This window comes from Rhodofomes roseus (genome assembly GCF_022264815.1).
Source record: "Rhodofomes roseus strain CIRM-BRFM 1785 chromosome Unknown C8Q71scaffold_3, whole genome shotgun sequence".
Lineage (NCBI taxonomy): Eukaryota > Fungi > Basidiomycota > Agaricomycetes > Polyporales > Fomitopsidaceae > Rhodofomes > Rhodofomes roseus.
In genome coordinates, this window is record NW_025952959.1 from 433,503 (window position 1) to 456,527 (window position 23,025).

The window sequence follows — 23,025 nt, forward strand, 5'->3', positions numbered from 1 at the left end:
CACGCGCAGAACAGAGGTCGACGCAACGTACTGTAGGAAACGACGAGGACGAGGACGAGGATGAGGACGCCAGTGACCCCGACGATGAAGGCGATCCATCTACGCTAGTTCACGAATCTCTACTCAAGGGCTCGCAACGCAAGGATGGCAGCGGAACTCAGCGGAAATTTGTTCCACCAGACGAAACACCCGAACGCCGCAATGCGAGGACAGTATTTGTGGGAAATGTTCCTGTTGAGGTTGCCAAATCTCGGGTGCGTGTATGCTCGCTACGATGCAACGAACCGCAGGCTGACTAACGACTCACGCACGCAGCCTCTGCAAAAGCAGTTAAAACGCCATTTTACAACACTTGTCCCTACCGCGAAGATTGAGTCAGTGCGCTTCCGCTCCGTCGCATTCGCTGCCCCCACCTCGAAATTACCCACCATGGACGATGATGCGGGTAAGGCGAAGGCGAAAGGGAAGTTGCCTGCAAAGGACGAGAAGGACGGGCGACAACACGACCGCGATCGTGCCGCGTCCTGGCGCGCAAAGAACGACGAGGAAGATGACCCCGAGAAGAAGTTCCTCATGCCCAATGAGAAGAAGCGCATAGCGTTCATCAAACACGAGCTACACAGCGGGGTCGATGCTGTGAATGCGTACGTCGTCTTCGCACACCCTGTACCCGAGACTGGGACGCGACCGAAGAACGTGCCCCCGCCTGCACCCACCATGGATCCATACGAGGCTGCGCGGCTTGCAGCGGAGCGATGCGACGGAACAGTGTTCATGGAGCGGACGATTAGGGTGGATAGAGTAGGCAAGGACACCGATGCCTCCAGTGCTGCCCCGCTTGGCGACCCCAAGACGACGATCTTCGTCGGCAACCTCGACTTTGCAAGCAAAGAGGAGGATTTGCGAGTGTTCTTCGAAGTACTTGTCACTGCTGAACGGGGTGCGCCTGAAGAGCAGGAAGGCGAGAGCAGTGAGGAAGACGAGGAGGGCGACGAAGAGGACGAGACACTCAAGAGCAAGGTCCCCGTGAAGAAACCACGGACGTGGGTGAAGCGGGTACGGATTGTGCGGGACAAAGACACACAGCTTGGCAAGGGCTTTGCATATGTGCAGTTTGTGGTATGTGTCTATCATATCTTCTGCATGCAAGCGTCCTGATCTACAATCGCTAGGACCGGGAATGCGTTGACGAGATCTTCGCGCTCGAGGAAAGCCAACTCAAATTCGCCAAGCGCAAGCTTCGTGTCCAACGCTGCAAGACTTTGCCCGGCGGTGCCAAAGTACTCCCCAAGTTCGCCAAACCCCCTCCTGCCGCGAAGACGCCTGCTGTCAGGCGACCCTCGACCTCCTCCCACCGCGAGACCCCGAAGGGCAACCCCGCCCTGGGCGAGAAGATCTCGCACTTGCCGAAGGACGAGCGCAAGAAAGTGAAGGCGTCGGACCCGGACCGCGTCGCGCGCAGGGCGGCCAAGAAAAAAGCGAAAATCCTCGCGGAGCATGGCGTGAAGTCGAAGCCGCGGGTGGAGCGGGAGCGGGTACGGAAGCGGCCTGGGGAGAAGAAGGCGGTGGGCAAGCAGGCGGAGAAGAAGAAAGGGAGGGTCAGGAGCGGCAATGCGTTGGCGAAGATGAATACGAAGAAATAGTCACGTTGCTGTGCTATCTATCGTATGTGTTACTTGGGTTTGCTTAGAGACCTCGGGAGTTTCGTGTGCTCCAGTCTATTGATACAGTTGTAAGGTACGTACGGTACAGGATAACATTAACAACAAAGCGAGGGCGGACATGTCCGAGCAGGAACGACGAGACACTATACAGAGGAAGATGAGTCGAAGGACGCGAATCCCCAGTTATTTTTTTGTCTTCGATTTCTTGCTCGACCCTGCGTCCTTCTTGTCCTTGTCATCCGCCTATGATCGCTTTATGGTCAGTTGCTGCTCAGCACACGTTCAACAGGTGAACCTGACCTTCCGCTTCGTGCCCTTTTTCCCCTTTTCCGTCTCTTTCCCCTTTTTGGGTTCTGTCTTGGGCTTAGCAGTGAAGAAACCATCGAGTCGCCCCTGCTGCTTTGTATTGAGGAACTTCGAGAGTTTATCGGCACCCTTGCGAACGCGGTCCTCGCTGAACGATCAGAACGCATGAACGAGATGCTCCACCGACAGCCGGATAGTAGACCCACTTGAATCCTTTCTCAGTCACCAAGAATTGCACGAGTCCCTCAACGTCTGGACTGGTCCAATCGACCTGGGACAGTGTTACTTGGCATGTGCCAGAGCGACTGAGATAGCAACTGTACCTCGACGTCTTTGGCTGGTGTTACATCAGGGTGCTCAAAGAACTTCTTGGCCTCCTCCCATGGCCACTCTTCAGGTACCACGATGCCTCCTTTCTTCTTCTTACCATCCTCGTCTTTCGCTGCATCTTCTTTGGCGGCAGTTCTGCCCAGAGATATAAGTGATCATACTCATGTTTATGCAGCATTACATACTTACTTTTCTCGCAGATGCTCAATGACAGCCCCCAAGTTACCATGCTCTCGAATTAGCTTCAACGCCGATTTGGGACCAACTCCCTTGATTGGCTCGAGGTAGTCGCAACCCAAGAGTATACACAGCTCGATGAACTACGGTACACGACGTTAGTCGCCGGACAAACCCATTGGACATGGACTTACCTGTGACATATTCATCTCCAGCCCTTCGAGGGCCTTGTCTAGGTTGATTTCGCTGATGGGTGTTTTCCGCGCTTCCGAGAAGGTGAGGTGACGCAAGAGGACCGGCGCGTGGAAGGTAAGGGTATCCATGTCTTCTGAGCCCGCAGCATACACCTGGGCATTGCGTACTTAGTATGTGTACTGAATGCGAGTAGATGACTTGTCTCGCCTTTCCACCGCGAGCCAGTTCAGCGCATTGCGCTTCTGCTTCTGAGGGTGCCTGCGCCCACGATTGAATGCAAAGGAGCAAGGCGGGAACGCACGGGACATACCACAACGAATGGAATTCCCATAAGGCCCAACAGCCTCCTGCACTCCTCGTTATGCTCCCGTGTTACTTTGACTGTCCGCCGCGCGAAGCGGTCAACATCCTCGGCCGTACCTAAATCAAAGTGATGTGGGTCGGTTCAGGATGTCATTGATAGAAAGCCCATTTACATACCTGTCTCTTTCGCTTCTTCGCCTTCCTCTTGCGCCTCTTTTCGGAGGGCCAACCGTTTGGATAGCTGGAACGCGGTTGAGTAGGACTTGAGCAGTCAGGCATGAACAACAACATACAACGCCAGCCTTGAGTTCTGGTGGCTTCCCATCGAAGACATATAGAGGCTTGATGCCGTTCTCCACCATACGAATCGTACGGTAGAAAAACCCCATGAGGTGACTGGATAGATGTGATCATCAGTATTCAAAGCCGCAGACCATTACAATTGAATCAACGCGCCTTGTTGTCTCTCCAGCATCGTTCGTCAACATTTCTCCATCCTTCTGCCGTACCGCGATGAGGAATTGGTATATAGACATGGACGCGTCGACGGCGACCTTGCGCCCGAACAGTGTCTTGATCTCATGCTCCTGTAACTGCGTCGGGACCTAGCGCAAGGTGGCAGAAAGCAAGGCTTACAGTAATCGCCTTCGGAGCGTGTTCAACCAACAGACTGGTGAGGCCTTTAATACCCATGGTGTGCAGTTGATGGTGGGACGTTGAGACGTGAGGCGCGCTCAGTCGCGCGAGCGTGACGATGACCCACCGCGTTACGCAACAGCACGTGAACTGTGGGACGCGCTTGTAACGTCACACGCCGTGTCTCCGGGTCCGCCGCGCCCCGCTCGCCGATTGAAGACCTCAGGCTCTCGCTCGCTGCTACATACTCGCTTCCTCAACTCTTCTTGCGTGTCAGACCTTTACCCTAATAAAACGCAACTTCGTCATACAGCTTCAGTCAACTTGCAAAGAAACGCTCTCATGAATGATAGTCGAGACGACCATAGACCACAGAAAAGGCGGAGAGTGGCAGAGGTGCACAGCGGGGTAGCGTACGTTGTCAACGACATGTATTACACAGACACCATGCAACTGAACCAAAGGATAGTGTCCCAACGCCCCAGCAGATAGTGCTGGAAGAACTAGATGTCGAACTCGGCCTGAGAGAGCGCTTGTACGAGACAGTGAACTCGAGGCTGACCTGGGCACTGCTACTGCAGGAAGCTCTTGAGAAGGAGTATCCTGGTAAGTAATTTGGTCGAGTACTGAGAGGTCTTACCAAGACAGTAGTAGCTCGAAATGCGGACTCCTCCGAGTTCCGAGCTGCCGCTCTGGATGCACTCAAAGCGGCAGAGGAACCGAGCAAGCCTCTGTTTGACAGAGAGTTGTTTCCCATCGACGGACGTCCTCCTCGTCCTCCGGCTACATCTTCTATTGATGCTCCTCCACCGCAATACCCATCTCGCAGCAATGCCTCCCGGGCCCGGGGACTCCCTCGAGCTCCGCCACACCCTGCGAAGAAGCTTCTCTTCCTGCGCAACACCAATACCGATCCGCCTGAGATAGCGAAACTCGCATGTCTGGACTGCGGACGGTCCGACTTCTCCAACCTCCAGGGTCTCCTGAATCACTGTCGCCTCCGGCACGGCCGTGAATTCGGTAGCCACGATGAATGCGTGCAAAGCTGCGCTGTCATCGTCCCGGAGAAAGAGCGCGACTGGGTAGTTGCGAATGGGATGGAGCTCGCGGGAATCAGTTTACCCAGCTTGAGGCGGTTGTTCGAGATCGCGGTGGGTGCTGGCGACAAAGTCAGGATTCCAGGTCCCCGGAAGGAACCTGAACAACCGAGTGTGGCGGAGGACAAAACAGACACGGAGAAAACAGTGCAGATGCGCGAGACAATTACAGAAGTTACTAAAACACTGGGTTTCCACAAAGACACCCCTGCGCTTGCGCCATTCCTGGGAAGGGAGCCCAAGAAACGCCTCATTAACGTGTACGAAGACCCCGACGAAGTGCTGGATATCTTGGACGAGAGTGGAGTGCCTGCCAATAGCCTGGTGGCAAGGAAAGGCTGGCGAAAACCTTACAGCCATCGTAACATCGCGCGTGCGGAATTGGACGAGATCCCTCCAGAACAACCTGCAGAGCCTCCGGATGATCATGACGAGCGATCTCAGGACCAAACACCAGTCGCAAATGGTACGTCTGCGATGGGTATCGCATCTAGTCGATTCCACATCGTCGCCCGTGTCAAAGTCGCCGATTCGAGCCTCTGGATACCCCCAGGTAATGTGGCTTCTCCGTCTCGGCGAATATAGCTTGCTTTAACTTCTTGCTCAGAGCGCCGTCGCGATGATAGACCGGAGCACACACATCGTTGGCGCCTCGTAGTGTCAAGCCCGTCCTACGTGCGTATCGTGCTCCTGTGCATCTGGTCTGTGGTTTCGCTGACCAGAGTTCTGTTTAGAGTCTGCACATCACCACATTCCTCGAGAAATTGACCGTCACCTGCTTATCTGACCCACCGCCCTCCACACTCATCAACCCCATTGTGGTTAGCGAACCACCCTTTGCTATAACCTCCACGACAGATAGACCCTTCCTCGCGCGGTTCACTCTCACATGGACGGGCAGTGTGAATGCGCCCATGGACGTCGAGCACTGGGTCGACGTGCGTAATTTTCCTCCCTATCGCAGCGCCTACCCAATCTCACCCGGAACAATATGCTTTCTAGGTCGACCCCATGCACTTGGGTCATCCCGTGCTCGGTGACGAACAGGTTTTTGACGTCGAGCTTGACCGGAACACGCAGCTTATGCCCGTCAGGCAGGACGTTAGGAAACTGACTTGGAAAGATGAGGATGTGGGGGACACCACCGATCGCGGCAAATTCGAGGGGGGCAGAAAGATTGACGAGAACGCTGACAGTGATGAACAGGGTGCGTCCACCTCATATCGCGGGGTTGGCCGTATGAACCTAACCTGCTTCCATGCGCCGCCTGTCGTGTCCTTGACCTCGGTGACTTTCAGGGTACGGCGCCGTCCTGCGAACACTGCTGCAAGAGGTGCCTATTACTGTCCGAGGTGAGGATTATGTTGTCCACCCATCCCAGATGTGTGCATGTTGAAACTTGACACCATCAGACGCACGCTCTCGCAAACAATGGGCGCCCACATCCGCGCTCGTGCCTACAATAGCTCAGTATCGAAATCTTACACCCGGGCGGCGCAAAGCCATCGAAGTGTGTATCTGCACCTTTTCTCCATTTCTCCATTTAGTGTGCTGATTTCTGATTTCTTCCCAGCTGAGCCGTGCTCGTGCGCTCCTCGCCGCGTATCGAGAGCACGCAGGCTCGACAGACCATCCGGAATCGGAAAACCCCCTCACGGTCGCAGATGTGTACCACTGGATGGAGGACGAGGGGCTCTTCCCTCGCGTCGCGATCGCGAGCGATATTATGTATTTGAAGGACGACAGCCGGCCTGAGAAGACGACCAACCCACATCAGGTTCCGGAAGCATACTGCCGATTCTGTGGGCTCCACCAGGCCTTCCATCCTCTCGGTGTTAAGACGGAAGACGACGCCACCAAAGATGTGAAGAGCCCATACACAACGGGTGTCTGCATCGAGTTTAATGCGCCCCCCAGCGATCTGCTACTGCTGGACGTAGAGAAGTTGTTGCAGTCGACTTCCGGTGGCGCGCTCGGAGTGCCGTACGGTCTGTCTGCAAAGTTGTGGACCAACCTGGACAAGGATGCAACACCGGAGAGAAACCCGTCCTCGGCGGATCTCGTCGCCGTCGCTCATCCAGGGCTTCTCACATCCATTCGCGAGTTGGCAGCGCAATGGCATCTGCCCCGGTTACAGGTATCGATTCGGCCCTCGCTCACAGCTGAGGATGGCCTAGTGTCGCTTGCCCCGATGGACCGCCCCCACCAAGAGCTGCTAGACGAGTTGGCGCCGTACGCCGTGCTCTCCGTGGTGGCGGGCTGCATGGTGCGTCTGCTCGTTCGCGGTGGTTTGGACGCGCTCCGGCGCGACGACTCGGCCCAGCAAAATCTCGCACGACAAGACCGCACAAGAAAGAAAGGCGGAAAGGCCGAGAGGGGCGGCGCGAGATATTTGCTTACGCCTTCCCACATTGCGCGCGGACTTACAGATCTTGCGGGCCGTGGGCTGACGGAGAGTGCCGCGCTAGTGTGTCTCGCGAGGCTTGGAACGGCGACTAAGGAGAGGAGGGGGATGGTGGTTACCGGCAGCGGTGAGCCGTAATTGTTGTTGCCAACGCGCTGGGTCTGAAGATCTGACTACTAACCTGTCGTGCTTTGGTCATTCGTGTAGGCGTTGCTGTGAAACCCCCGGACGAGGCCGCGGTGCGAATCAAGGAAGAGACTGAGGATATGTAGGAGTATTCTGAAGTCAGTGGCATTGTGTGTGTGTTGAGCCAGAATACAGTCAGGCAGGTGCATCTCGAGGCACAGAACGCGCCCACGTGAGCGATCATTCACATAATTGAGGTGCCACTTGGGTGCCACCGATCTAGGCCAAGATTGGCGAGGCCGATGGTGATCGTGGCCAACCTGGCTCAGGCTGGCTGCCGCTGGCAGCGCTGGCTGCATGTGTCTCGTCCCAAAGCGGGAAGCAGGAACGCGCTCCGGGAGACGGGGGCCCCGGCTGGCATTGGCTCGTTGATTCAAACCGCCGTGCTTCTTCGACAGAACTTCGGTCTCAGTCTTTTGGGGACAGCGTGGCTCGCCTGGCGCCTGCTCGCTCTTCCTCTTTCTCTGACGTTCATTCTCAGCGCCGCATCTGCTGCTCTGAAAGGGACGGGGTTCCCGTACATCTCGCCCCTCGGGTCGCCCACACTCCTTTCCCTTCCAATCGCCGTACGCGTGTTGCGCACGTCCCACCGCGGCCATGGATACTATCGGCTATGACACCACGTTCGGTGCGGCCTTCATTGGTTTCGGATGTTCTGCCGTGTGCGTACTCGCACATCTTGCCTCATCGTGCGCTTGTATACGAGATGGATTTGCAGATTACTTGGGAACCTCAGCAGCCAGATGTACCAATACTTCCGGCGATATCCCCAAGACCGTCCGTTCTACAAGGCCTTGGTGCGGACACTTCTCATTGTTTCTTGGCAGCTCGAGCTGAACCTTTCTGTCCCAGGTGGCAGCGCTATGGTGCGTCGCGTCGGTGCACGGCAGTGAACATCATTTGACGCGTCATCAGGATCCTGGAAGTCGTCGACTCTGCGTTCATCGCGTACGCAGTGTACTTCTACCTGGTCACGTACGTCCCCGCCAATTAATCCCCTCCCAATGAGCTGACCGCCGTGTAGCAACTGGGGGAATCCTCTCATTCTCATCGAGCGCGCTCAATGGTGCGTCGTGATCTCTGTAATACAATACTTGTGCCACGCTGACCCTCTGCGATAGGTCCCTAATCGTGAGCTCCTCCCGCGGTGCCGAGTTACTCTCGCTGATGTACACTTGCCTAGCTCCAAGTCACACTAGGCGTGAGTGAAATGACTTCCTGCAGAGCGTGGTCTTCATATTGTTTCCCAGGCGACGGCGGGAGCGATCGTGAAAGCGTGAGTACCCGAAGCCATGCCTTTAGTCATTTCATTGTCTGAGTTGGCAATCCGCAGGTGCTTCGCCATGCGTGTCTGGAGATGTGAGCCCACCGCCCCCGTATTCGCGACGGATTTCTCACTATGCTGCAGTCAGTAATTGCAATATCTGGATCACGAGCCTCATTGTAAGGTTTCTTTCGCTAAATTTGTCCGCTAGCCGCTGAACCACATTGCCTCCGTAGCTGCTTTTGACATTCGGCCAGCTTGGTATGTCAATCGATTGTGCAGTATGGCAGACAGAGTTCTAAATCGTCTATCCTTGTTCGGGTAGGGATGGCATGTGGTTGGTCATATTCATGCTGCACGCGGTCTGCCCAAGCTAATGTTGCTGCTTCGTTGCCAGTCTACACCGTGCAAGCGTGAGCACGGGTGCCCTCGAATTTGCTTCTGAGACCCTAACCCAAGGTGCCTGCAGGTTCCAGCTCGCCAACCTCACCAAGCTCGCCGATCTGAAGGTATGTCCAATTGTGATGCACTGCAGCCGTCGCCTATAAAAGAATACCTCTGTAGGTCGTCGGCACCATCTCGCTCGGTCTCGGGGTAGCGACGGACATAGTCACCGCCCTCGCCCTGTGCTACTTCCTGCGGAACTTGCGTACAGGGTATTCGAAGTTAGTGCCTCCACCAGCTTTTTGTACGACAATGTGTCCTGACGACCGATCGATGGCTTGCAGGGATGACTCGCTCGTGAACAGGCTAACGATCTATGCGTTGAACACGGGCGTCATTACCAGGTACGTGCATTGAGCATTCTAACATGATGCATGACCTCATCTGTGACCATCCGCATGCAGTGCGATCAGTCTGGCCACTGTTATCTTGGTGAGTGTCTCGATTGGGGTCTATCCACAGCCGGAGTAGATGTTGACTACTACCGCAGTACGATATGATGCCTGAGAACTTCATCTTCATGGGCTTCTACTTCGTCCTGAGCAAGCGTACGTTCCTTCATCTGGATACCGTCTCTCATGTTCACTCACCTGCCATTCAGTGTACGCCAACTCCTTCCTGGCCACGTGCGTATCTTCGCCTTGCTTGGTGCCCCGCTCAATGCTCACGTCTCCCCTTCTTACGACAGGTTGAATACCCGCAGGGTCGTCCGCGGTCGTGGCACCGACAACGACCAGACTACGATGCCCACATTCCTCATGCTCGATAAGGCAACACGGATGGGATCGCAGCTTGACCCGGAAACTGCCACGGTACGTGTCGTGTGATACGCGCTTGCGATGTTAATCTCACGCAGGTGGTGTATTCGCAGGGAACTGTTGTAACAGTAGAGGTCGGCGTGCATCGAGAGGTATCGATTCACAATGACTACGTGCGTTGATCCTCCGCATCATCTGTATCAACGTGTTGACGATCATCATTGACCCACCAGTCGCAACCATACGCCGTCGCCCTATAAAAAGGACCGCTCTCCCTCAGAACCGCAACAACACCAAGACCGCGCTACCCGCACTAGGGGCCCTCGTTCGACACTTACCTTCTGACTCGCTCGTACCTGCGCTTGCCTTCGTCTAGATTCTGGCCAGGCGCGCCCTCTTTGACAGATCTGCTGGTCGTTGTTTATACCTTCTTTCTTCGCAAGCGCAGAGCGTCGACTACGACGGCTCTCGCGTCGGCCACTTTTTCGTTCGTTGGTATGTTTGAGAATATCCTACGCCTCCCCTTCTAGACCATGTACTACTTACGTTACTTCTGTCAGTGTTCCTTTAGATGCCCTGTTGTTCTTCTTCATTTTGGCTCGTCGTTGGTTCGCCATTCGTTTACCCACCATTTTGTGTATCCATAAACTTGTCTGCCATGTACAAGGCGGTGTACGGTCACCCACTTATCGCTGGAGCATTCAAATAGAGCAGGTCCGGGACTTGCAGTTGCAGCTTGAAGCTCAGCCTCAGATATTTTCGTACGTGTGTCACCGCTTTTGTCGCGTCGCGACTGGCTCCGCGTTTCCAACCTTGATTCCTGGGCATGTCGGGCGTGATGGGCTCGTGCACATGTCGGATCCCTTGATACCTGCTTGACACTCGCGTAAATGTGAGGCAAGTTGGGCTTGGACCGGACCACGGGATACAGGGGCTACGTCTGGGCTACGTGCATCGTGCAGATTAGTTTCACTGCGGGTACGCTCTCATCCAACTCTCATCTGTCAGTTTTGACTTGTACCGGTGCTGAGGCGCTGGCGTGTTGGAGCGCGGTTTGACATGGCTACTTCTTAGTGGTGAGGGGTACTCATAAAAGCGCTTGTCGTTCTTTTATGGTCGGCAACGGAGACTAAGGGGTACTGTACCTTAAGCTTGTCGCCCTGATCAGCGGCTGAGACTCGAGCACCGTGGAGAGTAGTGCCCCATGGAGGTGTTGTCACAGCGGTGCGCGCAGTCTGAGCTGATTTCAAGACGAAGGCTGCATGGTTCGTGCGGTCGCATACATAGCTTGCGGCGCCACTGTCACGACGTCGACGATTGTTCTCCTGTCTCGGTCGTGGAGTTGTACTGCTAGCGCTCGTAGATGTGGATCGGCGCTACTTTGGCGCTACTGCGAATGCGGTGTTGTGAATGAGTGATGGCGCGATCAGACTGCAACGCGGGCGGTGTGGTTTGACAGTTGCCTTCGGAGGTGGGGAGCTCGGGGTGAGGCTCGGTAAACCAGAAGATATGTCAGTGCACCGCCCCGCCGAACCGATCGCGAATATAAGCCTCGCGCCTCCGTCGGTGCACCCCCATTCACATTCATTCGGCCTCCCAGCTTCGCTTTTAGCCTGCCTTTCTTCGCCGCGCCCTCTTAACGCCTTTCACATCAACCTTTTGTTTTAACGTCCCTATCATTCACTATGGAGAAGGTTGGCACCCCCCAGTACGACAACAGCTACGGGAACGCACCTGCTTACCAGCCGCCCATGTCTGCGCCGCAGGCCCCGCAGCCCATGTCTGATGCCGCCGTTGGTGCGGGCTTCCAGAACCAGCGTGAGTACCCCTTGCTATGCTTGTAGAATCGCGGAGGTGCTTACATGCGTGTGATGATGCAGTCCTTGCGCAGTGCGCGAGGGGCCAGCACCAAGTTACGAAGAAGTACGGCGTGTGCGGTATCATCTGCGCCGTCTGCCTGTTCCCGATCGGTCTGCTCTGTCTTCTGTACGTACCTTGTCTGTCTGTGTGAGTGGAATGTACTGACCCCAGCCTGCTGCGTAGGTGCGACGTCAAGAAGAAGTGCGAGCGGTGTGGGCAGATCATCGAGTAAACGTCAGTGTGAGCGGCGGTTCTACATAGGCACCTCTGCCGTCGAGGTGCGGGGATGTTTGGATAGTGTATTCTTCTGGGAGGCTTCAGAACTTGTACTGCTTTCACGACGGTCATTATCATTATTGTTTCCTTTCTTCTTTACAGCAAACTGCGCGGCCTAAGAGCAATCGTGAAAAGGTGAGCAGGATATGCCAAGATCTACGTCAGCACTCACAGCCTGTACAACGCAAGTTGCTCTTGGTTTGCCTATTCCGTTATGGGGTCCAAGTAAGTACAGGGAACCGTCAGAGGGCGCCATGTCAAAGCTGTACTCACATGCAGATTGTTCTCAGCAGCCACCTATGATATATGACGGGCGGAGGTAACCGTGTGAGGCCAAACGGTCCACCATGGTGGCTGGCCATTTAGTCTTCCGCGACAGTAACCTCCGTCATATCGCCGCAGCCGATTCCACTATCTTTTCAGTGACAGCTTCGTACCGAGACCTACTAACACCTGTCGTTCCTGGTCCACCCGGCCCTTGTAAGTGAGTCAGCGCACCGCCTCACCGCACATTGCATAAAGTTGAACCGCGTGCGCGCGGCACGAAAGCAGCAGTCCGCACTCCTCCCCGGACAACCGCCTACCCCCATCGATCTTGCGCAACTCTCCCTTCTCAATCGGAAATCGGTTTCATGATGGCTAGCAAGGACACCGCGAGCCCGCCGCAGTATGAGGCCGTCGCAGGCCCCCAAGCCCAAGCCCCGGCTCTTGCGCCTGCGCCCAGCGCCCAGCCAGTGCAGGTCCCGCAGCCTGTGAACACGGAGGCACAGATCGGGTTCAACTACCAGCTCGAGTGTGAGTCCCAAGTCCGTTCTAAGTACATGCACTGCAGAGACTCACCATACGATGCAGTGATGGCGAAGTGTGCGCGGGGCGAGCACCAGGTCACGAAGAAGTACGGCGTCATCGGGATTATATGCTCCGTCGCGCTCTTCCCTGTCGGCATGCTCGCTCTTCTGTACGTCGTCCTTGTGCGAGGCGAGCTGAGATGGCTGACGGACCCTTGCGTCGGCTTAGGTGCGACAACACGAAGAAGTGCGACCGGTGCGGGCTTATCGTTGCGTGAGAGGCCTAGGGTTGTTGTCACTTTCTCTTGGCTTTGCTGTGGACATTACTGGTGTATGTGCTCCGCGCGGTGTGTATCGCGACTGTACTATTACCTTTTTGAACGCCGAGACAATGGTGTTCGAGTTTGTTCGAGCGCGGAACAAGGCGTCAGTGCACTCCTTTGGACGATGTTGTGCTTGCAATTGATGGACTAGAACAGAGATCCGGGACAGCTTGGCAGGATACAACAAGCTTGGCCAGTCGTAATGAGAAGGTCAACGCGAGGTCTTCGCGTGGTGCCTACAAGTGCTGTTAGTATGAATTCGTGCGCATATCACTTGCGGTTGGACCCGGACGCGATCGTCACCGGTAAAGGATACGCTGCTTTGCGGAGCGTCTTGGAGCAGAAGCATCGGAACTGCAGTGATGAGAGTCCCAGACTCCAAGCACATACCACAGATAGCCCCGAGCTTGTGCGAGCGGAGGATATATCCGTTACGCAATGGCTAAAAAGACGCAATGGCGCTGAGAGCTGCCAGTATATAGGATGCGTTTCGCTGTGACGCAAGGAGCCTGGTCCTCCGCGCTCCCAATGTTCGTCGGTACTTCATCCAACCCTTCATGAAGCGTTCTCGTAAAGGCCTCCCAGGGGATACGACAAACGTTTACGGGTGGTGGTTCACCCAGGTACCTCCGGTTCCTGGGTGCACGAGCCAGTAGCGTAAGGTGCGTGTTGCTGTACGCTGTGGCGTCAGTTCCGCTGTGAAGGCATGACACGTACGATAGCTCCGGGTGTCCTCAGTTGACCCACTGAAGGCGCCATCCAGTCAGCACCCAACGCGAGCCTGCTGTATTGCCAGTGTTCTTCATTGAATTCGGGCTGCGCCGCGCCTGTCATCGGCCTCCGCGTTCTTTGTCAAAGAGCCTCCAAAGCATACATAGGAACTCGTGAAGCGTGGATCGGGGCGTCTGGCGACACTATTTGGAGCGTACGGGTTCGATGAGCACGGGAGCGGAACGAGCATTCCAAATACGCGCAAGACATGCGGGCGCGATGAACCAGCGGTCGTGAATGTCGCAATCAAATCTTTATCCATGCCAACACGCGTCCGCCGCGTGCGGGCGCAGAACGCGCCAGCAAAGGCAGGCCTCGCGGGGTGTGCGCGACGCGCAGGGAGGGATTTGACGGGGCGCGGGACGCTATGAGAAGGCGCGAGGGTCATCTGGCCGCGATTCTGTCTGCGTATGCGCCGGGGAGGGCGCGAGGGTCGCGGTCGTCGCGTATTCGCGCGTCGCGTTGCGGTCAGGTGGGTGCGTTGGCGGCAGGGCGTTCCCAGGAGGACGAGGCGGACTTGGGTGCAGCCGCTAAGCGTGGGCCCGTTGACGGCGCCGCGCTCTGTGTTCCACCACGCCAGGCGAGGGTGTACGGCATTTGATGGCTTGTTTCCGAGGTAGGAGGACTACTGCGACCGTGCTACGGATGCGTGGAGGACTCCGAGGCTATGCGCGGATACCGCTGCTCTATTGCGGGAGTCATGAGCATCGTGGTTCCATTGGACTGTTTCTTCGGGAACAAGGAGGTACTGGAAGCACGGTCGGAAGAAGTCATATGTGACTAATGGCCGCGGAACTTCAATGCTGTGGTGCGCTGCCGCCGACGTTTTGTGTTGGACTTTGTTGGACGGGCAAACGAAATGGCACGGATTAGGAAGGCAGATGGCTGGATTGAGACGGCGGCGAAGGGAAGAAGGCGCGGGGCGCTGAGGAGATGGACAGGCCTGGGCTGCGGGGGAGGCTGAGGCGTTGAGTAGAGATGCCGAGCGGAGCCGAGGGTGGGGACGATCTCCGGGGCGCGTGCCGGAGGGCTGCCGGTGGCCATCCGACGCAGGCCCAGCTCTGCTTCAGGCGACCGCCATAAGAACGGCCTCCGCCAGCCCGCCACTGCGCATGCATCCGCCCTCTTGCCTAATTGCGCCCCCGCCGCCGTCCTCCACAGCGACGAGCCTCTTTTCCGCACAGCCCCCTCGGCTGTAGTCAGCTTGGAGCAGTAAGCATTCTCGTCCAGCGCTGGGCATTCTCGGCGACAAGCCGACGGCGGTCGCCTTCCATTGCCATTATCTCTCCACATCCTTCGGACCCTCCTTCAACGCTTTCGCGTTACCATCACGTCGCCTCACGTCGTTACGACCACGTCCGACTCTACGACCGCCAGTCCTTTCTCGAAATATCATCGCTGAGAGGCCCGGAACGACCACAACTCCTACACCATGTCACGATTCAATATGGTAAGCATTCTTGGCTTGACTTCGGCTCTTGCGCTGATTTCATGCTCGCCGCCAGTTCGAGGTTTCCATACCTCACATCATCTATGCCGCCCTCGGTGCCTTCGTCGTCCTTGTAGGTCCATCTTTGTCCTCAGCATAGGTTCACGTTGCCTGATCGGCCATGCAGTTCGGCATGCTCTCTCTGTTTATCCGAGAAAAGGTATGTTCATTCTTGCATATCGTGTGCATGGATAGGGCGTAACATAAGCCTCAGCTGTACATCGGAGAAGCATGTTGGGCATTCTTGTTCGGGGTCATCATCGGTACGTCCTCTGAGCCACTACTGTACCCAGCGTTATGAATCTGACCGGAGTAGGCCCATATGGTGCAAATATCTTCAACCCTCGCGACTGGGGCGGGGGCAACATCGAGACCACCAATACTATCACTCTCGAGTTCACGCGCGTTGTCCTTGCCATCGGCGTCTTCGCCATAGGTGTGGAATTGCCCAAAGCGTACATGGCGAGGCACTGGAAAAGCCTGCTCTTCCTTCTTGTCCCTGTCATGACATGGGTGCGTCTCTTCCTATCCCGCGCGCTACGAGCCAAAACGTTAACTTACTCGGGACCGCAGGGCTGGTTCGTATCAGCTGGCCTCATTTATGCGCTCATCCCCGGACTCAACTTCCTCTCCTCCTTGGCAGTCGCAGCCTGCCTCACGCCCACCGACCCTATCCTGGCAGCGGCGGTCGTTGGCGGTAAGTACGCCGACAAGCACGTACCCGCGCATTTACGCCACCTCCTCGCTGCGGAGTCGGGCTGCAACGACGGCGCGGCGTTCCCGTTTCTCTTTATCTCGCTCTACCTCATCAACGATGGATCGACGGGACAGGCGATCGGAAATTGGTTCCTATTCCTATGGCTATGTGCGTACATCTCTAGTCTGCCGAGTGAAGAGGTTGTGCTAACCCGCATATCACGATGTAGACCAGATTATCCTCGGCGTAGTGCTGGGCGCGATTATCGGGTTTGCTTTCCGGTACCTCATGAAGTTCTGCGAGCGCAAGGACCTGATCGACAGGCAGTCCTACGTCGCACAGTACGTGTCGCTCGCGATGCTCACCATCGGCGTAAACACGCTGATCGGTTCCGACGACCTCCTCGCCGCGTTCTCGTGCGGGACTGCGTTCGCTTGGGATGGGTTCTTTAACAAGCAGACGGAGCAGGCCGTGTTCTCGTCCGTCATTGATCTGCTGTTCAACATTGCCTCGTTTGTGTTCATTGGCGCGTGGATGCCCTTTGATTCGTTTGCGGACGCGACCCTGACTCTGAGCGTGTGGCGCCTCATTGTCATTGCGATACTGGTTCTGCTCCTCAGGCGATTGCCCATCATAATGGCTCTGTACAAGTGGATCCCGGACGTCAAGACGTTCCGGGAGGCTATCTTCAGCGGACACTTTGGGCCTATGGGCGTCGGTAAGTCCGCACTGACGTCAAGCCGCCGTGATGCAATCGCTGACTTCACCCAGGTGCCGTATTCATATCCACACTCGCGGCGGAGCAGCTTCCGCAGCCCGAAGACCCGCCTGCGAACCAACGCCAGCTGCTCGCGGCATCCATCCAGCCCATCGTCGCGTTCATGGTGCTCTGCTCGATCACGATCCACGGGCTCTCGATCCCGTTCTTCTCGCTCGGCCGGCGCGTGCACTCCGTGACGCGCACCTGGTCGCGGCACGACACGTTCGGAACGCTCACGTCGCGCGGCGTGCCCGAGTGGGCGACGCACACCCGGCATGTGCGCCCCGGCGAGGAGATCATCATCAACCGCGACCGCGAGGACGCGATGGAGCGCGGCGCGATCCCGACCCAGGAGGAGAGCGTCACGGAGAAGGAGCGCAGCGAGTCGAGCGGGGAGCCCGAGTATACCGAGACGCGCAGGCGGGATGGCTCGGATGTGCGCGACGAGAACCCGCCCGATGGCGACAGCCTTGAGGAGGAGTGGCAGGAGGGCCCGCATAGGATTGTGGAGAAGCGCTCTGGGCCCGGAGAAGAGGTGTGTTGCCCTTGTTCGATGTCAATCATGTGTCGGTGTACTGATGCCTTGCTCTCAGGTGGAGGTCGAAGTTCAAAGGAATTACTACGGCCCAGAGCCAACGACATCCGACTCCGTGCGCGTCGCGGAAGAAGCGGCAGAGGGTGTGGTAGGGGAGATCAAAAACAGAGTAGGGAGCGGAGCGCAAGAACTAGAGTCGATTGTTGAGAACGCGCAACGCAACATTCAAGAAGGCGCGGAACATGTTCAAGGAACAGCGAGGCATGTGGAAGGCCGCGCGCAGGAGGGGGGGCGGCACGTCATGTCGATGCTGCAGGGAGAGGGCGAAGACGAGGGAGACGAGGGATGGATGTCGGACGCGAGCGACGGGGGGCGCAGGCGTGAGGGGAGGCGGCGCAGCAAGAAGCCCACCCGCAAGAAGCTGTCCCTCCGCCGTCACTCCAGCGGCGGTCATAAACCCCAGCGAAGCTCGAGCATCGATCAAGCCGCATTGAGCGTTGCACATCGCCAGGAGCAGGAGCGCGAGGGGAGCTCGGAGTCGCCCGAGGAACACCGTGGACGAAACTCGCCGGAGCCGGGGGGCGCGGCGACGCCAGCGTCCTCCATGCGCTTCCCGCGACCAAAACACTCCCGCGTAGACTCCATACGCACGACGGACCTGCGCTCGCGCGAGCAGTCGCCTTCGCGCTCTGTGCGTTCTGTGCGCTTCCTTGACCAGCGCTCGCCGAGTGGGTACAACACCCCGCGCATATTCTCGCCGTCCTCCCCGGCGACGCCGTTGCCTGGAAGTGAGGTACCCTCTGAGGACGAGGGGGAACGCTCGCAGAGCAACCACCACGCTGACGACTCCCCGCGCAACGTCCGCTTCTCCCTGCCCGATATCAGGCGGTAGTCGTACCCCCGCCCGCCGCGTCTCGTCTGAAATCTTGGATAGCATGCTCCGTGCGTACGTCGCAATTCACTAGATGGTCTCCCTGTAGATATGCTCATCTAGTGTGAACTGTATGGACCCTGTAATTCGTGTCAGTCTCCGTGTGTATCACTTATCCGTACATAGCATTTTCTCACCTTCTCTTATTCTGTCGGAAGTCTCTCTGCATGGTCGTTTGCTCACCCACATGCATCGATTGTATCACGTAGCATTCGTCGCGCTTGTCTCTCGCATCTTCCATAGCTTCTCAACTCTGCAAATGACATTGCTGCTCCGATCGATCCTACGCGTTTTATGGGTGTTCCTCGACAGTGTCTGAGGAAGTCTGAGTCCGGGTCTCCTACGCGATGCCCATCGTCGAACATGCTAGCAGTCAAACTCTACTAGTCTCGCTTCTTCTTCCTGGACGTGGCAGGCTGCGCCCTCCTCCCCCGCTTCAAGCCCTTTCTGACGCCGTGGGCATTTGACCGTGCCTTCGTCCACCGTCCGCCCGTCCCCACTTCCTGCGCAGCAACGCCGACTTGGACTAACCACCTAATGGTCAGCATGCAGACGGACAAGCCCGCGCCGATGATCGCCCTCAGCCATGTACCCTCCAACACATCAAAGAACAGGGCGAGCAGCATCGTAGCTCCATCCTCCTCGCACTCCCGGTCCGCGTCGAGGATCTCGAACGGAAGCGTCGTCTCCGAGGGGCCTTCGCCCGTGTCCGAGCTCGCGCTCTCATGTGCGGACGGCGAAGGACAGGCGCGGAGGAGCGCGGCTGCGGCGCGCATGCCAGACGTGAACCCGTCCTCGTGGAAGCCGTACTTAAGCCAGGCCCCCGCGAAGGAGATCCCGCGTTCCCCTTGGATCCTGGGCATCTCCTGCTGCGCCCGAATGGCCTGCGGGAGGACATGGGGGTCATCTTGGGACGGGGCGGCCGTGAGTCCGACTGACGCACCTTGGCATTGAGGACGGGGTGCTCGTAATGGTACTCGCCTATCACCCGGGAGGGATCGGGCTCGAAGGGTGGGTTGAGCGTGACGCAGAGGGGCCCGTAGTCCCGCTCCGGGATGTGTTGGAGGGCGTTCATCCAGTCTGCGCATGTCTGTGGTCAGGCTGCCAGTGCGTACATGGAGGCGTCAATGGGTGTTGACGTACATGTGCTGTAGTGTGCGTGCCAGTGGGGCGGCCGTCAGCAATGAACCTGAGCGCATGTGTGATGAGACCGTACAGGGAAACCCGGTCCACGTTGGCCTTCTTCCGTCCGTCCTTGCCTTCTTCAGACGCAGTGAGGTAGTTCCAGCATGACCAAGTGGCGCGTCGTTCCGGCATGAGCTGTCCACACGCAACGTCGTCAGCCCTCACTCACGCATAGCGGACCACAGACTCAGCCTACGGCATTGTCGAAGTGTAGCACTGCCACATTCTCGTTCCACTCGAAGGCTCCGAGGATCCTCTCTTCCTCCGGAGTTGCACCTCCTCCAGCTCGGAGGATATCGAGCGCAGTGTCGCTGTGGCATGCGAAGATGACGTGGTCGTATACCGCCCGCTCACCGGATGCGGTCTTCAGTTCAATACCGTGTACTTTACGAACTTTGGCAGACTTGACGCGAGACAGGTGTAGCTGTGCCGCAGGGAGGTTGGACAGGATGCGGTTCACGTAGCATTTACTATGGACGCACAGAATCGAGTGAGCGTTGGACCATGGCGAAATTCGACAGGGATAATGCATGACACGTACCTGCCTCCTGCCAGCGTAAGCCAAGAGGGCTTGCCGAAGATCTGCAGAAGGTGGTGATTGTGCATGAATTGGATCTACAGATGCATTGCTTTTGATGAACACGCAGAGCGCAGAGGTAAATGGTGTCGCCTCACAAGCGTACGAGCTGAGAAATCAAGAGCACACTTGTCGGGAGGGGTGCTCCATATGGCTGCTGTCATCGGCTGTGGTCAGAAACAGTTAGACGCATATTCTGTCCAGTGAGATTGCGCAGCGAAGGGTACATACGATGAGGTAGTTGTCTATGAACGACTGGGAGTACTCTTCTCGTCGCAGGTACTCCCCAATTGAGATTTCCTCCGACGCATAGAGGCCACACGTCCTCGAATCCAGCAGTCGTCTGGCGCAGGCATTAAACCGGACAACGTCATAGAGCATCCGCCAGTGGTTCGGATCCAGCAGGTGCTGGGCTTGGCAGAAGACAGCACCTAGGCTCGCACCGCCCCACTCGAAAGCCCCGTTATCCCGAGAGACGGAGAATGTCATGTCGGTCGCCTGTATGCGCGCTTTCAAGGAAGGGTAGAGGCATAGAAATCGGAGGAAATTCGGGTAGGTGGTAGGATTGAATACGATCTACAGCCCATGTTGGTGTCAGGCTAGCGGTCCACCCTCTCAATTGATATACTTACGAAGCCGCTGAACCAAAGGCAAGCTTAGATTGACCAAAGACAACTGAAGTATGTACTCACGTATCAACATCCACCACTTCTCCTGCGATCGTGAAGCTGACGGTATTCGCGTGACCACCGATGCGATCCGCCTCGTATAGATGTACTTCATGCTCAGAGTACTCGTTGAGCACCTAGCGGATAGCGGGTAAGAAGTTCAACATCAGGTTAGGCATTACTAGACGATGCGCACCCAAGTAGCAGCAAGGCCAGCGACACCGGACCCAACAACCGCGACCTTCATGAGAGGCGGTCACTATCACAGAAATACAAACATGGGCGCGTTGAGTGGGGTGGGGATAACTACCAGGAGCGACTTGGTAGAGTGGAAAGTCGGTTACCGGACGTGGAGGGGCTACGCGCTTCATTTGACATGCCGTGACGCGAAGCCCGCTATGAGCGGAGAAGCATCAGCCCTCTGTTGCACTCACTTCAGGATTCGGCAATGCTGCTGGGCCTGTGATATCTCCGCAAAGGCAACATGCATAGATGAGAAGAGTCTCGACGATAGCGAACGACATCTAGTGATCCCGAGTAGCAATGTCCTTCGACATAAACTACTTCTGACCTGCAGTCGGCAGCGTGGTCATCTCGTACGGATTGGGCAAGTCCGGTTCCTTCGAGGGTCGCGGATGCGCGTTCGGCGGCGCGTTCACGTCCCGTGACCGCGAAGGCTGGTGCGTCGGTGGTCTGCCTGCGCCACCGTGACTCGGAGGGACATTCATCTCTCTCGACCGAGTGGGCTGGTGGGCCGGTCCTGTACCGTTCGGAGGAATGTTCATCTCTCTCGACCGCGAGGGCTGGTGCGCCGTCGTTGATGGCCTCCCAGCCGTCTCCGGGTACTTGACGGCAGCATCTGGGGACTCTGGGCTAAAGGAGTGTTGGACGCAGCACGGTCAGTGGAGATTGATGCTCACGATGCATCCGTCTTCTTCGTTACACCTTGCCAATCGCAGGTGTCACATACCCAGATCTGTTTCGAGCTGAAGGATGCGACAGGCAAGAAGAAACATCTCAGCTGATGATGGGACTCCGCGGGGAATACAGCAACTGCGCGCGCGGTCAACGTTCATGCTCCTGGGCAGAAGGTACGCGAACGGGACTCACCATCATCGCACTGCGGACACACACGAGCAGGCTTCTCCTTATCAAGGTTCACCTTAGTAGGGCATCCGACTGAGCAGGACTGAGAGCGGGTCGACTTCAGAACAATAGTGCCACTTACATGCAAATGTCATACACGACCCCAAGCAAACACATCCCGACAAACAGGTGCTGCACAAGAGACAGCAGCCGCAATCCAGGTCAGACATAGGTGCAGATAGGACTCTATAGCAAAGTTTGGGTGAAAGCCAAGGACGATCCAGCCTGGCTTATGTATGTGTCTGTTCGCTCCGAGTCCGAGTCCGAAGTCGAAGCCATATGTCGCCAAGCTTCCGAGTCGTTTAAGTACCCCTCCGACTCTGCATATGTGCACGGCCATCGCCTGCGGCCCTGACTGCACACACCAAATGACAGATCGCGAGAAATGCAGAGGCTCGTCCGTGCAGCAGCGGCATCTCGTCGGAACTCGTCCGACTGAATGCCAGTGTCCGCGTTGGCATGGCTTCTGGGCGTAGTGTTACACAACATTGACCGAGTTTGGAACCCCACTAAGTTGCCACTAAGATAGCACTTCTGCATAACGGCCGTCCGTGCATGATCTCTGCGCAGGCATCCGCCCCTGCATGGTCTCACCTGGTAGTACACCGAACTTGAAGGCCATCTCGGCCACGAAGCCGGTCTATCAGGCTTGATGGAGCCCGCTAGCAGGTCGGCCCGTGTCACTGCAGTATGTTTTGTACTGCCATTGTATACGCGGGTACCACTCACACGTGTCTGTACATATACCGAAGCCTAATACCTGCAGCACAATGATACAGGCCACAGGCGCACGTCCAAGACGTCTATTAGTTCCGAAGGTCGGAGCTGCTCTGTGTCAGTGGTGGATGCCATTCGTGAGACGGACACGAAGTGTCACAACGCGTTGAACATGAATGATCTGTACACGGTATGTCGCAGCACCGTGACAGAGTTGATTGAGGACCAGTCACCCCGAAGAGTGTAACAGTGCGAAAAATTTGGTAACGAGCCATGCAGCCCGCGAGCAGCCGGGGTACACGGTTCGTGAACGCACACAACATTCCAGACGAGCCAGAACGATGCGCGTACGAGCCGCGAGTCTGCTGAAGGACAACGCCCAACGAGAAGCCGTGCTTCAAGTTAAACCCCCTCGTACACCGACGACCACTGAACCAGCTTGGGTTCTTCGCCTCACCGACATACCGGTCATAGCGGTATATTGTCATGCACCTTCCACTGATTACGCACTAGCGGCAGCCCATATGACTAGTGACCT

General features: G+C 56.8%; 9 protein-coding genes across 9 annotated transcripts; 6 read left to right on the forward strand and 3 right to left on the reverse strand.

Annotated features, from left to right (window-relative positions):
* Positions 1-164: 164 nt before the first annotated feature.
* Positions 165-1,643, forward strand: C8Q71DRAFT_701010 (uncharacterized protein; the record flags this gene model as incomplete). Its single annotated transcript, XM_047920163.1, has 3 exons — positions 165-254; positions 316-1,119; positions 1,173-1,643. Coding segments are annotated over 3 exons (1,365 nt in total), but the record flags the coding sequence as incomplete, so codon positions are not given.
* Positions 1,503-3,818, reverse strand: C8Q71DRAFT_331165 (PIN domain-like protein). The gene is made up of 12 exons (XM_047917881.1): positions 3,612-3,818; positions 3,432-3,559; positions 3,269-3,371; positions 3,153-3,216; positions 2,983-3,092; positions 2,880-2,930; positions 2,672-2,824; positions 2,490-2,620; positions 2,294-2,435; positions 2,177-2,241; positions 1,965-2,118; positions 1,503-1,907 (listed from the first exon to the last, which is right to left on the reverse strand). Exons 1-12 carry the CDS (start codon positions 3,666-3,668, stop codon positions 1,848-1,850), a joined length of 1,218 nt encoding a protein of 405 aa, XP_047782772.1. The 5' UTR covers positions 3,669-3,818; the 3' UTR covers positions 1,503-1,847.
* A 135-nt stretch (positions 3,819-3,953) lies between these two features.
* Positions 3,954-7,715, forward strand: C8Q71DRAFT_884337 (uncharacterized protein; the record flags this gene model as incomplete). Its single annotated transcript, XM_047928532.1, has 10 exons — positions 3,954-4,024; positions 4,081-4,217; positions 4,260-5,261; positions 5,316-5,383; positions 5,443-5,646; positions 5,711-5,915; positions 6,007-6,060; positions 6,121-6,218; positions 6,282-7,239; positions 7,320-7,715. The coding sequence occupies 10 exons, from the start codon at positions 3,954-3,956 to the stop codon at positions 7,382-7,384; spliced, it is 2,862 nt and encodes a 953-aa protein (XP_047782773.1). The 3' UTR covers positions 7,385-7,715.
* A 180-nt stretch (positions 7,716-7,895) lies between these two features.
* Positions 7,896-10,189, forward strand: C8Q71DRAFT_884409 (uncharacterized protein; the record flags this gene model as incomplete). The annotated part of the gene is made up of 22 exons (XM_047928533.1): positions 7,896-7,960; positions 8,017-8,095; positions 8,151-8,164; positions 8,214-8,273; positions 8,323-8,364; positions 8,420-8,429; positions 8,482-8,499; positions 8,549-8,574; positions 8,632-8,657; positions 8,707-8,741; positions 8,799-8,823; positions 8,888-8,899; positions 8,960-8,975; positions 9,032-9,071; positions 9,127-9,227; positions 9,291-9,350; positions 9,411-9,438; positions 9,497-9,554; positions 9,608-9,632; positions 9,695-9,818; positions 9,878-9,937; positions 9,998-10,189. 22 exons carry the CDS (start codon positions 7,896-7,898, stop codon positions 10,022-10,024), a joined length of 951 nt encoding a protein of 316 aa, XP_047782774.1. The 3' UTR covers positions 10,025-10,189.
* Positions 10,190-11,347: 1,158 nt separating this feature from the next.
* C8Q71DRAFT_737176 (uncharacterized protein) lies at positions 11,348-11,999 on the forward strand. Its single transcript, XM_047922583.1, has 4 exons — positions 11,348-11,458; positions 11,531-11,582; positions 11,645-11,750; positions 11,808-11,999. Exons 1-4 carry the CDS (start codon positions 11,450-11,452, stop codon positions 11,854-11,856), a joined length of 216 nt encoding a protein of 71 aa, XP_047782775.1. The 5' UTR covers positions 11,348-11,449; the 3' UTR covers positions 11,857-11,999.
* A 191-nt stretch (positions 12,000-12,190) lies between these two features.
* On the forward strand, positions 12,191-13,098 carry C8Q71DRAFT_737178 (uncharacterized protein). The gene is made up of 3 exons (XM_047922584.1): positions 12,191-12,695; positions 12,753-12,858; positions 12,918-13,098. The coding sequence occupies exons 1-3, from the start codon at positions 12,533-12,535 to the stop codon at positions 12,964-12,966; spliced, it is 318 nt and encodes a 105-aa protein (XP_047782776.1). The 5' UTR covers positions 12,191-12,532; the 3' UTR covers positions 12,967-13,098.
* Positions 13,099-14,845: 1,747 nt separating this feature from the next.
* On the forward strand, positions 14,846-18,497 carry C8Q71DRAFT_904253 (Sodium/hydrogen exchanger family-domain-containing protein). Its single transcript, XM_047928843.1, has 9 exons — positions 14,846-15,232; positions 15,288-15,344; positions 15,399-15,431; positions 15,486-15,534; positions 15,588-15,784; positions 15,845-16,136; positions 16,198-16,686; positions 16,740-17,263; positions 17,322-18,497. Exons 1-9 carry the CDS (start codon positions 15,215-15,217, stop codon positions 18,153-18,155), a joined length of 2,493 nt encoding a protein of 830 aa, XP_047782777.1. The 5' UTR covers positions 14,846-15,214; the 3' UTR covers positions 18,156-18,497.
* On the reverse strand, positions 18,495-21,328 carry C8Q71DRAFT_331646 (uncharacterized protein). Its single transcript, XM_047917883.1, has 11 exons — positions 20,821-21,328; positions 20,649-20,761; positions 20,589-20,595; positions 20,188-20,532; positions 20,055-20,123; positions 19,921-19,994; positions 19,576-19,849; positions 19,411-19,514; positions 19,338-19,342; positions 19,138-19,274; positions 18,495-19,078 (listed from the first exon to the last, which is right to left on the reverse strand). Exons 1-11 carry the CDS (start codon positions 20,869-20,871, stop codon positions 18,578-18,580), a joined length of 1,680 nt encoding a protein of 559 aa, XP_047782778.1. The 5' UTR covers positions 20,872-21,328; the 3' UTR covers positions 18,495-18,577.
* Positions 21,028-22,260, reverse strand: C8Q71DRAFT_331559 (uncharacterized protein). Its single transcript, XM_047917882.1, has 4 exons — positions 21,853-22,260; positions 21,735-21,803; positions 21,545-21,677; positions 21,028-21,497 (listed from the first exon to the last, which is right to left on the reverse strand). Exons 1-4 carry the CDS (start codon positions 21,938-21,940, stop codon positions 21,185-21,187), a joined length of 603 nt encoding a protein of 200 aa, XP_047782779.1. The 5' UTR covers positions 21,941-22,260; the 3' UTR covers positions 21,028-21,184.
* Positions 22,261-23,025: the final 765 nt, after the last annotated feature.

Bases quoted from the DNA above. Each gene is read 5' to 3' on its own strand.
- C8Q71DRAFT_331165 (XM_047917881.1), bottom strand. From the start codon at position 3,668: ATGGGTATTAAAGGCCTCACCAGTCTGTTGGTTGAACACGCTCCGAAG. The intron at 3,560-3,611 runs GTAAGCCTTGCT...CAGTTACAGGAG, and splicing joins ACGCTCCGAAGGCGATTACT to CATGAGATCAAGACACTGTT. The intron at 2,436-2,489 runs GTAAGTATGTAA...ATCTCTGGGCAG, and splicing joins ATTGAGCATCTGCGAGAAAA to AACTGCCGCCAAAGAAGATG.
- C8Q71DRAFT_737176 (XM_047922583.1), top strand. The intron at 11,583-11,644 runs GTGAGTACCCCT...GTGATGATGCAG, and splicing joins TGCGGGCTTCCAGAACCAGC to TCCTTGCGCAGTGCGCGAGG. The intron at 11,751-11,807 runs GTACGTACCTTG...CCTGCTGCGTAG, and splicing joins ATCGGTCTGCTCTGTCTTCT to GTGCGACGTCAAGAAGAAGT.
- C8Q71DRAFT_737178 (XM_047922584.1), top strand. From the start codon at position 12,533: ATGATGGCTAGCAAGGACACCGCGAGCCCGCCGCAGTATGAGGCCGTC. The intron at 12,696-12,752 runs GTGAGTCCCAAG...CATACGATGCAG, and splicing joins GTTCAACTACCAGCTCGAGT to TGATGGCGAAGTGTGCGCGG. The intron at 12,859-12,917 runs GTACGTCGTCCT...GCGTCGGCTTAG, and splicing joins GTCGGCATGCTCGCTCTTCT to GTGCGACAACACGAAGAAGT.
- C8Q71DRAFT_904253 (XM_047928843.1), top strand. The intron at 15,345-15,398 runs GTAGGTCCATCT...TCGGCCATGCAG, and splicing joins TCGGTGCCTTCGTCGTCCTT to TTCGGCATGCTCTCTCTGTT. The intron at 15,535-15,587 runs GTACGTCCTCTG...TGACCGGAGTAG, and splicing joins CTTGTTCGGGGTCATCATCG to GCCCATATGGTGCAAATATC.
- C8Q71DRAFT_331646 (XM_047917883.1), bottom strand. From the start codon at position 20,871: ATGAAGGTCGCGGTTGTTGGGTCCGGTGTCGCTGGCCTTGCTGCTACT. The intron at 19,995-20,054 runs GTGAGGCGACAC...ATGCATCTGTAG, and splicing joins ATTTCTCAGCTCGTACGCTT to ATCCAATTCATGCACAATCA. The intron at 19,515-19,575 runs GTAGGCTGAGTC...GCGTGTGGACAG, and splicing joins TGCTACACTTCGACAATGCC to CTCATGCCGGAACGACGCGC.
- C8Q71DRAFT_331559 (XM_047917882.1), bottom strand. From the start codon at position 21,940: ATGTCTGACCTGGATTGCGGCTGCTGTCTCTTGTGCAGCACCTGTTTG. The intron at 21,678-21,734 runs GTGAGTCCCGTT...CCGCGCGCGCAG, and splicing joins GTGTCCGCAGTGCGATGATG to TTGCTGTATTCCCCGCGGAG. The intron at 21,498-21,544 runs GTGAGCATCAAT...ACACTCCTTTAG, and splicing joins ACGAAGAAGACGGATGCATC to CCCAGAGTCCCCAGATGCTG.